This window comes from Halyomorpha halys, unplaced genomic scaffold (assembly GCF_000696795.3).
Source record: "Halyomorpha halys isolate HHAL.00 unplaced genomic scaffold, Hhal_1.1 Scaffold146.1, whole genome shotgun sequence".
NCBI lineage: Eukaryota > Metazoa > Arthropoda > Insecta > Hemiptera > Pentatomidae > Halyomorpha > Halyomorpha halys.
Window position 1 is genome coordinate 506536 of NW_027110622.1, and position 13452 is coordinate 519987.

At 31.7% G+C, this 13452-nt stretch overlaps 1 protein-coding gene across 1 annotated transcript in view; it reads left to right on the forward strand.

Moving 5' to 3' along the window:
- The window catches only part of LOC106678535 (uncharacterized), an 11833-nt gene extending 2222 nt beyond the window's left edge, over nucleotides 1-9611 (forward strand). The window contains exon 2 of the mRNA XM_014417090.3: nucleotides 9271-9611. Coding sequence (XP_014272576.1) covers nucleotides 9271-9554 — 284 coding nt within the window. The 3' untranslated portion in view covers nucleotides 9555-9611. The remainder of the gene's footprint in view (nucleotides 1-9270) is intronic.
- Nucleotides 9612-13452: the final 3841 nt, after the last annotated feature.

Below are 13452 nucleotides of genomic sequence, written 5' to 3' on the forward strand. Positions count from 1 at the left end.
TCTTAAATAATAAAAAAAAAATCTACCATTTGAAAAATATTGAAATGAAAATCAAGGCAGTATTCTAGAGACATCTCAAAAGAATTCTATAATCGTATAAAAATTGAATTGTTAATTTCTTCGGATAAACAAGTAATCTTAATTTAATCTACGATTTTTTTTAATGTACTACAAGTCAGTAATTTCTTCTTTCTAATAATTCTTCAAAATCAGCCTCGATTTTACAATAAATAAATTTTTATCGAAATGCTCTAGATTTAAATAATCGCAACATTTTGGGAATTATTCGATTTTAAATAACTCATTTAAATATTTTCCATCTATCTTAGCTACAGATCAAAAATAAAAAAAATAGTACTTAATTACCAGTACATTTTAAATTTTTGTGACTCGCCCAATAATAGTGGGACAGATTAGATGAAGAATCTAACGCATTATCACCGAAACATCCAAGATAAAAAAAATGAATTGAACACTTTTTTTTTCATTTATGATCTGAAGGCGAGATAGGAGGTAAAATAGTGGAAGTTATTTGGTAAAACAAATTAATACTTCATTTTTTTTTTTTTTTTTTTACGTTATCTCCAAAAATAGAGTTAGCAAAATTGTATATAGTGAGTGGACTTCTTTGATACAATAGTTATATCTAATATTAAGAATCGTCCTCACGCTCATTTGTCAATCCTGCGTAGCATTGTTACTAGTTTAGTTAATTTCATGAGTATTTCCAGCGCTTGGTTATATTATAACCAATATGGTTACTATCAAAATCAAACCGCTTGTCTCAAATTCTCAACATTTTGAAAATCTTATTGTTTTTAAATAAATGTTAAATGTTCAAAATTGAAAATCGTATTGTTTTAAAAATAAATACTTATTGGTTCTTAGTGGTGAGGTGGGCCCATACTCGTGTTCAGCGAATCCCCATATGTTCGAAAACCGGTATTGGAAATATAAGGGGTATTCATAATCTTTAGTTAAAGCGTGTTAAATGGAAAAACTCATGTTAAATGGAGAAATATTTCCTTCTTTTTTATCATGTTAAAACGATATAAAATGGTTGGGAGTCTGTTACTAGGTCTGTTAAGTGGAGAATGATGTCACGCAACAGACCAGCTAAGATAGTTACTCACCATTTTGTTTGTTGTTGTAGTAACAAGCTATGTTGTAGAGCAATGTGCTCGTAGTTAAGTGTTTTGATTATGTTAGTGATATTTTAAAAACTAATAAAGAAATGGATGTTAATAGTAATAATGCAATGACAGTTATCAATTAGCTCATCTTGATTCTCTTCCTCATAAGTTAGAAAATCATCTAGGCACACAGTAGCCAAACTTTTACTTTTCACTCAATTTAGGCATTTTGTAATAAATTACTTTAATCAAAACTTAGAAGTAAACAATAACATGAAATTTTGGAAGGAAAGGTTATAAAACAAGTTGCTCAGAAAATCCGCTAGGAGCTCTTATGAATTTAACGTGACTTAAAATAGGGCAACTCAGAATCGTGTACTTATAACATTTAACATGGTAAAACATTTTACATTTAACACAACATCAGGAATGCCCCTATAGTATTGATACTATGTCATTAGCAATTATAATTAAATTTTCCCCGATCAAGGAGCCCAAACGTTGAAACCAAATGTTCTCAATGTATGTATTTTTATTATAATAATATATTAATAATAGGATATACTCTAAAAAACTATAAGCAAAATGTTTTAAGCATATTTTTACCGAATAATATTCGTAATCCCAGGATACATAGGATGGTTGTTACAATGGGTAGACCCAGTTGATATTTAATTGGGTCTATTGATCGCTTTTTTTTTCTATATCTTTCTTCCTTTGAACTCATCAGCGTGGAGGTGCAGCGCCTTCAAGTTCAAACTCCCCTGTCCCTTTTTCTGTCCAAGCCTGGAAGATGTGATCCGTTCTTAGGTGTCAGGAGCTTCCTCGAGAGCGACTTCAAAGGACTTTAGTGGATCCCTATTTTCATTCATTCAATATAAGTGACCGAACTACTTCAGTTCCATCTTTTCGACAGTGTCCTTAAAAGTAAATTCTCCAAGTTCCCTGCGTGTCCTCTCATTTCTAATTTGGTCAATCCTTCTTCGGCTGACTACTCTCCGAAGATACCGCATTTCAGCAGCCGTGATGCTATTCCAGTATCTTTATAGTGGGATCAAGTTTTAACTTACAGAGGATGGTAGATAGATAAACAATAGACATGGACAATTTGAGTCATTTAATTGAACCGATTCCTCTGGAGACAGTTATTTTATATCTATTCCTTAATTTGTTTTAATCAAAAAAGAACTTTTTCAAAATTATTACACAAATTAATGCTAGAAGTATATCTGAAAAATCAGTGTCGTGGAATGACTAGTCTAAATTTCAATACTTTAGAAATTTCGTGTAAATTTCAACGTTATGTTCAAAACTTTAATTATGACAATATTTCTAAAAGATATGGATGCACTTAACAAAATGAGGTATATTAGTTAGTACATAAATATGTGAAACCATTTTAAATGGATGTTTTTTTTCATCTCAACATCTCAGTAAATAAAAGCAATTAACTTCTTAGAAAAAAAAATCCAAAATTCAGATATTTCTTTTAAAAACTTTATAGAGTGTGACATGAATCTTCAAAATAAAGCTTGTTACCTGCTGAAATGTGCAATTGAAAGAGACTTTGAATAGAAGACCACAAGCAAAAACAATAGATAATAATAATGAGATATTTTTCATAAATGAGTTAAAATGGTTTCTAACAGATTATTAGGTAAAAAAAATAAATAAAAACTGGAGAAAACCGAGTTTTTTTGGTTTACATATAGATTTTGGAAACCTTTAGCCGCATCTACCAGCCTTTTTTAATCCTTTCTATCTTGGTCGATAATCACACCATTCTTTATTCTTTCCACCCATCTGAATTTCGGCTTTCCTCTTTGTTAGGTTTCAACGACTGAGGATTTCATAGCTAGAAGGAGGACCTGTTAGGTGATTTTTTACTATATATCCTGGAAATTGTAACCTTTTTTCAACCGCGATCGATTATCATGATTCTGGTATCTAAAAACACTGTCGTAGATCAATACGGGTTTTATGATTGCATTGTGTATCCAGTTTCAATTTTATTGAGATTTTCTTTTACTTTAGTATACAGGCTACTGGAACGAAATAAATAAATATTGGCTTTTTCGAAATGAAGATTTTTAAATCGATTTTACTAAGCTGGTCGTTAATGGAGGTTACTTTGCTTGAAATGTATCTGAAGCTATGAACTTCAAGCAAAACACAAAGATACCTGGTTCTTCCCCCGTCTAATTTTGTAAATTCTTCATATTTTATGGCATTATTTTTAAAAACTGAAAACGGGCAAGAATCTATAGCTATTTTTACTACTTGGCTACTATAAAAAGTATCGATAAAAAAAAAACTTTGTCCTCATCAACATTTAGAAAAATGTGAGTAACTTCGTATTTATCTGAATCTTTAATTGTAAATCAATGCAATAAGAGAGAAAAGAAATTTACTCTCAGAATCAAAAATGTTCGATAGCATTTATATTTTATATTCAAGAAAACAAATCTGGTTTGGTGTCTTTTGGTCTGTGATAAAATGCATGAAGTGGGAACAACATAATACTAACCTTAGTATAACTAATTCGATTTTTATTAAACTACAAGAGTGTGTTCGGGTGGTCTGGATTATACTATTTAAATTTTATGAAACTTTCATTTACTCATTTCGCTAAATTATGAGTAAAAGTTCCTGGACACAATTATTTCGAAAATGGTTCATCCCATTTTATTCTGAGACCAAAAATAATTGACGAGGAACGTTATTTAAATATTTATAATCTTCTATCATACTTTAGTTACAATCTTAACACTTTCTTGAGAATTGTTTATATTGTTTAAATGAATAAAAAAATGTTTATCTATTTTAGTTTCAAAACATTTTTTATTTCTTATAAGTCCGACGTTTCGGCCAATTCTGCCATCCTCAAGGACAATCTTAATACAATTTTAGAACCAAATCATTTCAAAAACAACTTCATGCATGCTATTCTGCCTAGGCCATTTATATCAGTCCACAAAATACCCTAATTAGTCAAATGTTCACATTAAATTAAAATTTAAAAATATTTATTACAGTCAACCTTCTTTGTTAAAATTTATTACAGGTTGGGTAGCTAGATTGTATTTAAATTTTTTCAAACTTTCATAGACTAATTTCGCTCCATTTTGAGCAAAAGTTTCTTGACACAATTATTTCAAAAATAGTTCATTCCTTAGATTTAATTTTTTTTTTTTAATAATTTATTTATTGATATTTAAAACTGTATACATCAAGTAAATTTGCTGTAAGTGATATTATGACATGATAAAAACATGTGGAGAATCTACCCATTGATAGAACTCCAAAAACATTTCTAAAGGAGAAGATCTCGAAGCCATCTTCTTTTCAGACGCCTAGGAGGATTATTAGGTAGTGAAGGAGAAGCCAGGTTAAAAACGAGTTAGTTTGGGTGGTTGGGAAGTTTATTATGGAAGGATTGGTAACATAGGGAACATTGAGGTCCTGATGGATGATTTGATTTGTGACAAAGTAAGGAGTATTAAGGATTTTACGAAGGATTTTGGACTGTAAGGATTGGATTCGAGAGGAATTAGATAGTTTAGTGGAGCCCCATAGCTCAATTCCGTATGTCCAAATAGCCCTTGTAATTGTCATGTTGATCAGTCTTTTGTAATGGATTGGAAGTTTGGACCGTTTGTCTAGTAAATGTTGTAATGGTCGGAATCGACGAGCAGCTTCCTGTCTTTTCAGTCTTGTATGAGGATTCCATGTCAGTCGTTTGTCCAAATTTAGTCCTAAGTAACGGATCTGTTCAACAGGAATGAGTGGGGTATTATTAAAAGATACTCTAGGCCAAGACGAAGGTTTACGAAGAAGGGTAAATAGATTTAATTCTAAATGCAAAAATAATTGCCAAGAAATGTTATTTAAATAAAGAATTAAGATAAATAAAAATAGCACAATCTATATTGGCCTACTTAGCAGACTTTTTTTTCGAATTATTTAATTTCTTTTACCAGGATTTATGATAGCTGAGAAAAAAAAATGGATATTATAAATTTGTTCACAAGAAATCTTGAAGCGGAATGTTTAGATATGTGGACACCAGAGAAGTAGCACTGACCTTAGCCTGAAACATCCATGACGTCCACTTACGTGAAAAGTCGGGAAACTAGTTCCATATCACGTACGCGTTCCAACCGATACAAACCGTTCCAAGGAATCATTCTGTTCACCCCAGTTTTACTTTTTTTTTCTCTTTACACTTTTCCTTTTACTGGATGTTGTATATTGTTATAGATGTATATTTTATTCCTATATTTTATATTGAAATAGATCAGTGAGAAGTTACACAGTGAAACATTAGTAACAGATTATTGATTTGAAACTAACAAGTGATAACGTATTTCTGTAACAGGTGATTTTAGTAACATGTGAATTTACATCTGTGTAAAATTGCCTATTACAGCTTATTAGTGGGCATTGATATTTCTAGTACCCAGTTCGGATCTACACGTGAGGACAGCTTCAGAAATAAATTGATGAGAAAATAAAGGCGACTAAAGGGAGGAAACTTCTTGTTATTATTCAATTTTGAAATGATGTAGTTCACGCATTCTGTATCCAGAAACTTGGAGGCTAGAATTAAAAAACAATGTTCTTTTTGGCAGCAAAACATGGAATCTTAGATTAAACTGAAAAAAGCACTTTAAGGTTTAATCATACCATAAAAGGCATTTCTACTTACAAAAATATTTGTTGACAATAGAGCACATACTACTTAAAATCGCGTGCCAGATTTGATACATAGTCATCACGGCCCAAAACTCTTCAAAATAAAATTCCTTCTTTATCTAGGTGGTAAGGAAAGTAAAAAAAAAAAAACATAAAGATATAAGAAAAAAAATACTTCGGCTTCTTCGAACTACCGTGACGAATAAGTGAGATCGTTGATTCTCTGTTTGATGGATGTGAAAGTATCAGCATCGAAAAAAATATGTATTGTTAGTCTATCATAACATTATAGATATGGTACGTTTCGAGAATGTACCAAGAATCGGATGTTTCCAAAATTCGTTCGGCTCATTTTGTTTTGCTACCATGAACTCGTAAACTAGAAAATGACTTTAGTAACAGGCCAGGGAATGAGCAGTAAATCTATTTTCTCTTTGAGCATAGGTTCCAAATCAGTCTGTGGAATTCCAAGCCAGAAACTGAACCATAAGAGCGGTCCACTACAATACCCGGCAAAGTATGCTATTGCTAAAGATTTTTTACAATATTCTTCGGGATCTTGGGGATAACTCTTTTAAAATAAAATGAGCATGGACCAAACTTACATGGCCAATTTTAAGATATTATACGGAAATAATGTTGGTACAATACATCCGCAGGATACATCCTCAAACGTCTTCTCTGCGGTTCGTGAGACTTGAGGACAACTAAGGCTTATCCCTTTTTTATACTTTTAAGCTTGGATAAGTTGCTTCCATTGTTTTCATTGTAAAAAGTAGTTTTTAAATTCAAGACATGAGTGGATTAAGTAAATACCCAATTGTCTCGGAGAAACGAAAATTCAAAGAATATTTTAAATACTCTATTCTAAATAAAATTTAATTCAATTTTTCAAAACCTTAAATTGCGGTAGTTTTCGAAAATTGATTTTCCAGACTGAAATAGTAATAAAAAAAAATCATTAAATTCTATTTTTATATACTTAAAACATAACCACTCTTATCACTAATAGTTAATAACGCCTAAGAAGTATTCCAAAAATAATAACTGTTCTGAAAATGTATCAAATTCAATTTTAAATAAGTGATAATATTTGGTAATGTATACGAAGTATCCGCATGTCTGATTAAAACATTTATCTTGTGTGATACGTTTGGAAATAAATTTTTAAAATATTGGTTGTTTATGTACACAATTGTTGACGTTCATAATTTTATGTATCCATTATAGTACAAGATTCTTTCAATGTCTTTAGGGTTGTTATTACCAGCGAAGAAAGTTTGAGGCATAGTGAGCTAATGGAAATTCTACGGTGACCTGAACTTCCTGTGTGAATGGAGGTTCTCACGGCTGACAAAATTGATTATGACTGACCCTAATAATGGACGCGATCTCGTTCACTAACGAGTTCTCTGATAGGCAACGCTCATTGTTGAACATGAAGATTAATTTTCTTTCATTTACATTCTGATAGTTTAATTTCAATTCGAGGGATCGAAAATTCAGAATAATTTTGGGAAAATAAATTAACGTATGTCTTAAATAAACATCTAACTTAGATTTTATTCTCTTTTAAATAATCAGTATGTATCGGAAATGTTATCAGAACGAATTGAGAGTTACTAAATAACATATTCTTGCTTTGGAGAGGAAAATACGAAGAAGGATTTTGCGGAATTCAACAGAAAAACTTACTGATCCATTTTATAATAATATTATCATGGACGTACCCAGCGAGGGGCAACTTCTTCTAATTTTGAAAAAAAAAAATTAATTTAATAAAAATTTTTTTCAAGCAAATAATTGGAATAACCAATAAATCACTGCTATATATAATCTTCTTAAAATGTTTGTTTCATTCCGTAGCAGCGTTGAGATCTCATTGGCAACCATCTTTCTCTCATTTTCCAGGGCCAGTTAATTGAAGCAACAAGTGGATTTCTTCAAAGAAACATTTCAGAATTGTGGGCTTTTTTTTTGGCCATATTGCTGAATTTTTAGACTTATGTAGTACGACAGACATTAGGTGTTTTAGACGGAAGCATTAATTTAGTCACATTTTTTTTTTCGAACTTCATTTCATGTTAAACTAAAGTTTGTTTGTTTATTTTAATTAAAAATTTACGTATTCCAAAACTGTTTACCAACTTTAATTTATTTTTTAATCATGAAGAAAAAGTTTGTCAATTGTGTAGGTAAAATTAATATCAAAGAATGTCCAATTTCCTAGGTTAATTTTTTTTTTTTAAAAAGGTTTTATATTTTTCGTTGGCTGAATATCCATACATGGACAATAATGCCCAATTTTTTCAAGTAATTAAGCTCTAAGCATTGATTATTAGACTTTTTTGCTGGAAAATTCGAGAAAAATCGAGTAATGATGGTATGTTTGTGTATAATGTATTATAAACGGCAGTACGGGATTTGAATTCGCGTGAAACCGTATCTTTTCATTTTAACCAACGGCGTAGGTACTTTTAAGCTACTATTGAGGTATATTTAAACGGAGAAAAAAACGTTGATTCAATAATACTGGAGGAAAGAAAAAAATGGCTTTTTTTTTTTTTTAATGAATTGTTATTGGAGTGGTATCTTTCATCGGTTTGAACAGTATAACAAATTATAACTGTATAATAATATATAATTAACTTAAACTTGTTTGAGATTTTATTTTTCAAATCGTTTTAACTATACAAACCATGGTATATCGGTTCATAATTGGAACCAAAACAGCCGTTTGTATCTTATCCTCTTAAGGCCTTCTTAAAACGAAAAAACCTTCCGGGCATGTAGGAATCCAGAGAGGTGTAACATGTTTTACTTCTCCTCCATTTTTACACCTTCTTCGACGTTTAAAAAGTAATCCCAACTGGTTTCTGTCAGAAACAGCGCAAGACTTCCATTCTCACACCTTCGTCGTGGCCAAATCACTTAAACTGTCCTTTTGGATAGATATCCTTCATCGATAGGACTCCTTGTTCTTCCTCAATTCTTTAATTATGGATGATGTCCCTTTTTGTTTCCCCCGCAATCCTTCTGTGAAATCTCATTTCTGAAACATTCAGTCTAAATTCCTGTTTTTCTTAAAATATGGAACTTTAAATTTACATCGAAGAAGAGGGAAGTAAATTGGCTTGAAGAAAGGGAGTTTTATGTTTCTGTCTAATTCTCTCTTCAGGTTATAATTTAAATATTCTAAACATCAGGTTATACAAATGCTCGCAACCTTTGAATGATACAAAACATCATAAGCAGTTTTTGCCTATTATTTTTAGATCTTGGGACTAAGAAATTACGACCTTATCCAAAAGAGGTGATAGATCTATATAACTCTTTTCAAACTATAATCCCCGGTACAATTTAAATATTTTAAGACTATAAAGAATGATTATAATTAGATCATTAATTCACTTGCTTTATAATTGTAATGCTTTTTGCACAGGCCGTGCTGGTAAGAAACGACGTGGCGTGAACGCACTCCTGATGATGATGTTGATGATGGCTAGTATGATGCTGCCCCTGAAGATGGGAGCACTGGCCATGCTGGCGGGTAAAGCCCTCATCATCTCCAAACTGGCTCTGGCACTGGCAGCCATCGTGGGCCTCAAGAAGTTGCTCGGCGGAGATGACCATCAGGACTCCTATCAGGTGGTACAAGTTCCTGCAGGACATTCCCACCGGAAGAGGTCCTTAGACCTCCCCTACAGGGCCTACAGACCCACATGATTCTGTTTTGTTTTAAGTTGTACATAACTGTAATATTATTTATTAGTATTTATTTTCTATTTATTTAATAAAGACTTTTTAATAAAAGTTTGTTTTTATCTCTTTAGTATAACCTTTTTTTTCTTTTAATAAGACATCAACTACTTGAGTCATTATCGCATTAATTTTATGGTTCGCAACGGACTAGTCTTCTAATTGTTGTGGACTAATTGTCTATACATATTGTTCAATTGGCTAAATTTTATTGTAGAGATTGGATTGTTTAAATAATTCAAAAAGTTCATCAACTATCTTCTTGATATACTGTGGAATTGTATAGAGGTCATCTGGTAATTCATTCAAAGACCTGTGAGAGTTGTATACTGGACAGTCCGTTGAAATGTGTTTTACAGTAAGTTACATTCTGCAAGTCTGAGTTACAGGTGAAGAATGACGGGCCATGACAAAAACAAAAGGTGCAATTGAATGAAATTCCAGCCTCAAGTGATAAGGATAGACGAAATAACATTGGACTTATATATTGTTGTGTGCAACCTCCAGGGCCTGATAAGTGCGTTATAGCGACCAGGAGCCCTTTATTGCATGTTGATGGAGTTCAAATAAAATTAATTGTGAGAAAATTGAGTGAAATTTTGGATAAAATATACATATAATTTTTCGTAATACAAAATAAATCCCTGTTGGGGCAGATGTAACAGAAAGAGTGGATAGTGAGAGCTCACACTATCAGTGGCGTCCTGATAGTACAAGAGCCGAGAAAAAAAAGGCAGTTATCTCACCCCAATTTTTGATTACTTTAATGAAGACTATGTATAATTACTAGTAAAAATTGATGAGTCTGCCGAGTATAGGTAGGGGGTATAAAAAATGGTGGCTGTTTCAAAGTGATAAAAAAAACTAATTTTTCATTCGGAGCTCTATACCTCAAAAAGTAGGAACAACACAAGAAAACCTAAGAGAACATTATTTAAAGAAGAGCAAATTTGCAAAAATATTATCCCTAAAAGAGCTATTTACGTCCAATAGTTCTCGAGATATAACTTTTTAAAAAGCAAAATGTTTTAAAAATCTACTGAAAAGTTAGTAGTTAGCTAATTTATTTTGAGAAATCTATATCTCAGGAAGTATGTGATGTAAAGATGTCTATTAGAACTCAAATTAAAGCTAGTTTAATGGACCATCAATATGTTTATGACCTTTACCTTCGTAGTAATAGTAGCTTTCATGATATTTGCTAAAATAAATTGATTTATAGTTGTTTGGACAATAAGTTTGATTTATGAAAACTTCATTTCAGAAACCATTGGACGTAAAGATGTTTGCCAGCGCCCAAATTAAAGCTAGTTAAATTTACTACAAAATAGTTTATTATGTTTATCTTTGTAGGAGGTGTAGTTTTTATGATATTTGACAAAATAAACTCACGAAATGTTAATTTATAGTTGTTCGTATAAAATGTTGGATTTTTGAAAAAATATATCTCTAGATTCATAAGACGCACAAATGTCTGCCAACACTCAAAATAAAGGAAATTTAACTTACTATAAAGTAGTCTATGTCACTTATCTTCGTAGGGGTAGTAGTTTTTATGATATTCACATATGAAAATTTGTCCGAACAACTATAAATCAATTTATTTTAGCAAATTTCATGTAAATTATTACTCCTACGAAGATAAACATTATAAAATACTTTATAGCTGATTAAACTAGCTTTAATTGGAGTGCTAATAGACATCTGTACGTCAAATGGTTTTTGAGATATTAAACGACGTTCTCTTAGGTTTTCTTGTATTGTACCTACTTTTTGAGATATAGAGCTCTGAATGAAAAATTAGTTTTTTTTTTATCACTTTGAAACAGCCGCCATTTTTTATTCCCCCTCCTTATACTTGGCAGACTCATCAATTTTGACTATTAATTGTACATAGTTTCCATTAAAGTAATCAAAAATTGGGGTGAGATAACTGCCTTTTTTCTCCTCTTCGGCTCTTGTACTATGACGCTCGCTGCCTCGTGTACGTGTGTTGAGTCCAAACGGTGCCGCCGAAGTTCATTCCCGAATGTAGGGTTTGTCCAGCCTGAGCCGAAGTCTTAATGGAAAACAATGGAACTTTATCCGATCCAGGTGCTTTTCTTTCTAACTCTAGCTATTATTTGTGATTGATTAGCAGTTATGGAAGCAGTCAGGTTATGACGTGGCATATGATATGTGACGTCAGGTTGCACAGTCTGATTTATGAGAAATCAAACACTAGGGCTCATAAAAATTCTACAACATTTGGATGTGAAAATCCAACAGTTATGTTATGGTTAATGAAAACATGAAATATATTTTATTCAACATTTTTTACAACAGGTTACATAACACAGCCTACTAATCAATCCGTAATCGGACTTATATAAATTACATATAATTACATGGTATAATAAAATAGAAAGAAAACAGTCCCCCCCCCCAGTTTCCTTTTACAATCAATTCCAGTCTATACACTAAATATAAATATTTCAATTCATTCCTTTTCCCTTTACTTTTTTGCTTCTTCCATTTCAACATTTCTTTCCATTTCACAATTTTTATCTTATTTGATCGACAACTTCACTCTCCCAAATTCACCCTCTCAGATCCTCTCCAGTGATCCGTTTAAAAAATTCACCATTAGCGATGTGAAATCAAACCAGAGAAATAATAGTCACAGTAGTAGATCAGTTTACAGAACAATCAAAAAATAAATACATTTTACCAAAACAAAATTAATATATAGATTTAAAAGAAAATATAATAAAAAGTTGGTTAAAAGAAATACTTGAATGGATAAATAAGCTTTAAATAAATAAAAATAATAAAGTAATTTAATGAAAAAATAAGGTAAGGGAATAAATAAGTTAAAAAATTCAAATCGACTGGTCCACATATTAAAATAAATAAATAAAACAAAGAATAATCTCGGAGCTAATTCCCATGCAGGTGATGGTGTATGATCCCCAGGGAGCCCAAAATAATATTTTCCGCTAAGATCGCAATATCCCCGATGGTAACACCTAAAGAAGCTCCTTGTTCTATCTAGTATTGTTCTGCGAGATCCAAACCAGAGGCCTCTCACGGTGAACATATAAATCAAGTGTTCTTTTTGTACTTAACTAACATCTTGCTTCATTTCTATAATAGCACAACGTCTGACAAGAAAAAGAGTTTTTATTTTATTTTGAATTGCACGTGTTCCAATGATAGAACCGTAGACTACAGACTGTCCCGGATCTAGTAGGCTTGTCATGAAGTAATCCAATCAACGGTATAATTTACGATGTAAATCACTAACAGGAATAAATAACGAATGATATACCAGTCAGCTCAGATACTATCAGAAAATCATATCCTGTAAAAAAGGACCAAACATATTGATATCAGTACCATTTTGTGAGAGAAGCAGTAGAAGAAGGATCCAACAGAAGACATGGTCGCTGATATCATGACAAAGACACTTCCAGCCTCCAGGCCCCAATTTCTAGAACTAGTTAGTTTAAGAAAGACTAATATTAGGGGTATTCATGATGTGTTAAATTTAAAATGTTTTACCATGTTAAATGTTATAAGTATAGGATTGTGAGCAACCCTATTTAAAGTCATGTTAAATGTTAAACGCATAAGAGCTCCTTGCGTATTGCCTGATAACCTTTCCTTCCAAAACTTCATGTTATTGTTTACATCTAAGTTTTGATTAAAGTAATTTATTAAAACATGCCTAAATTGAAGGAAAAGTGGAAGTTGAGAAAGTTTGCCCAATGAGTGTCTCGTTCAGCTTCTGACTTGTGATGAGAAACAAGATAAGCCAATAATTTACAACTGTCTTTACATTATTATTATTGTCATACATAGCTTTATTAGTTTTAAAACATTC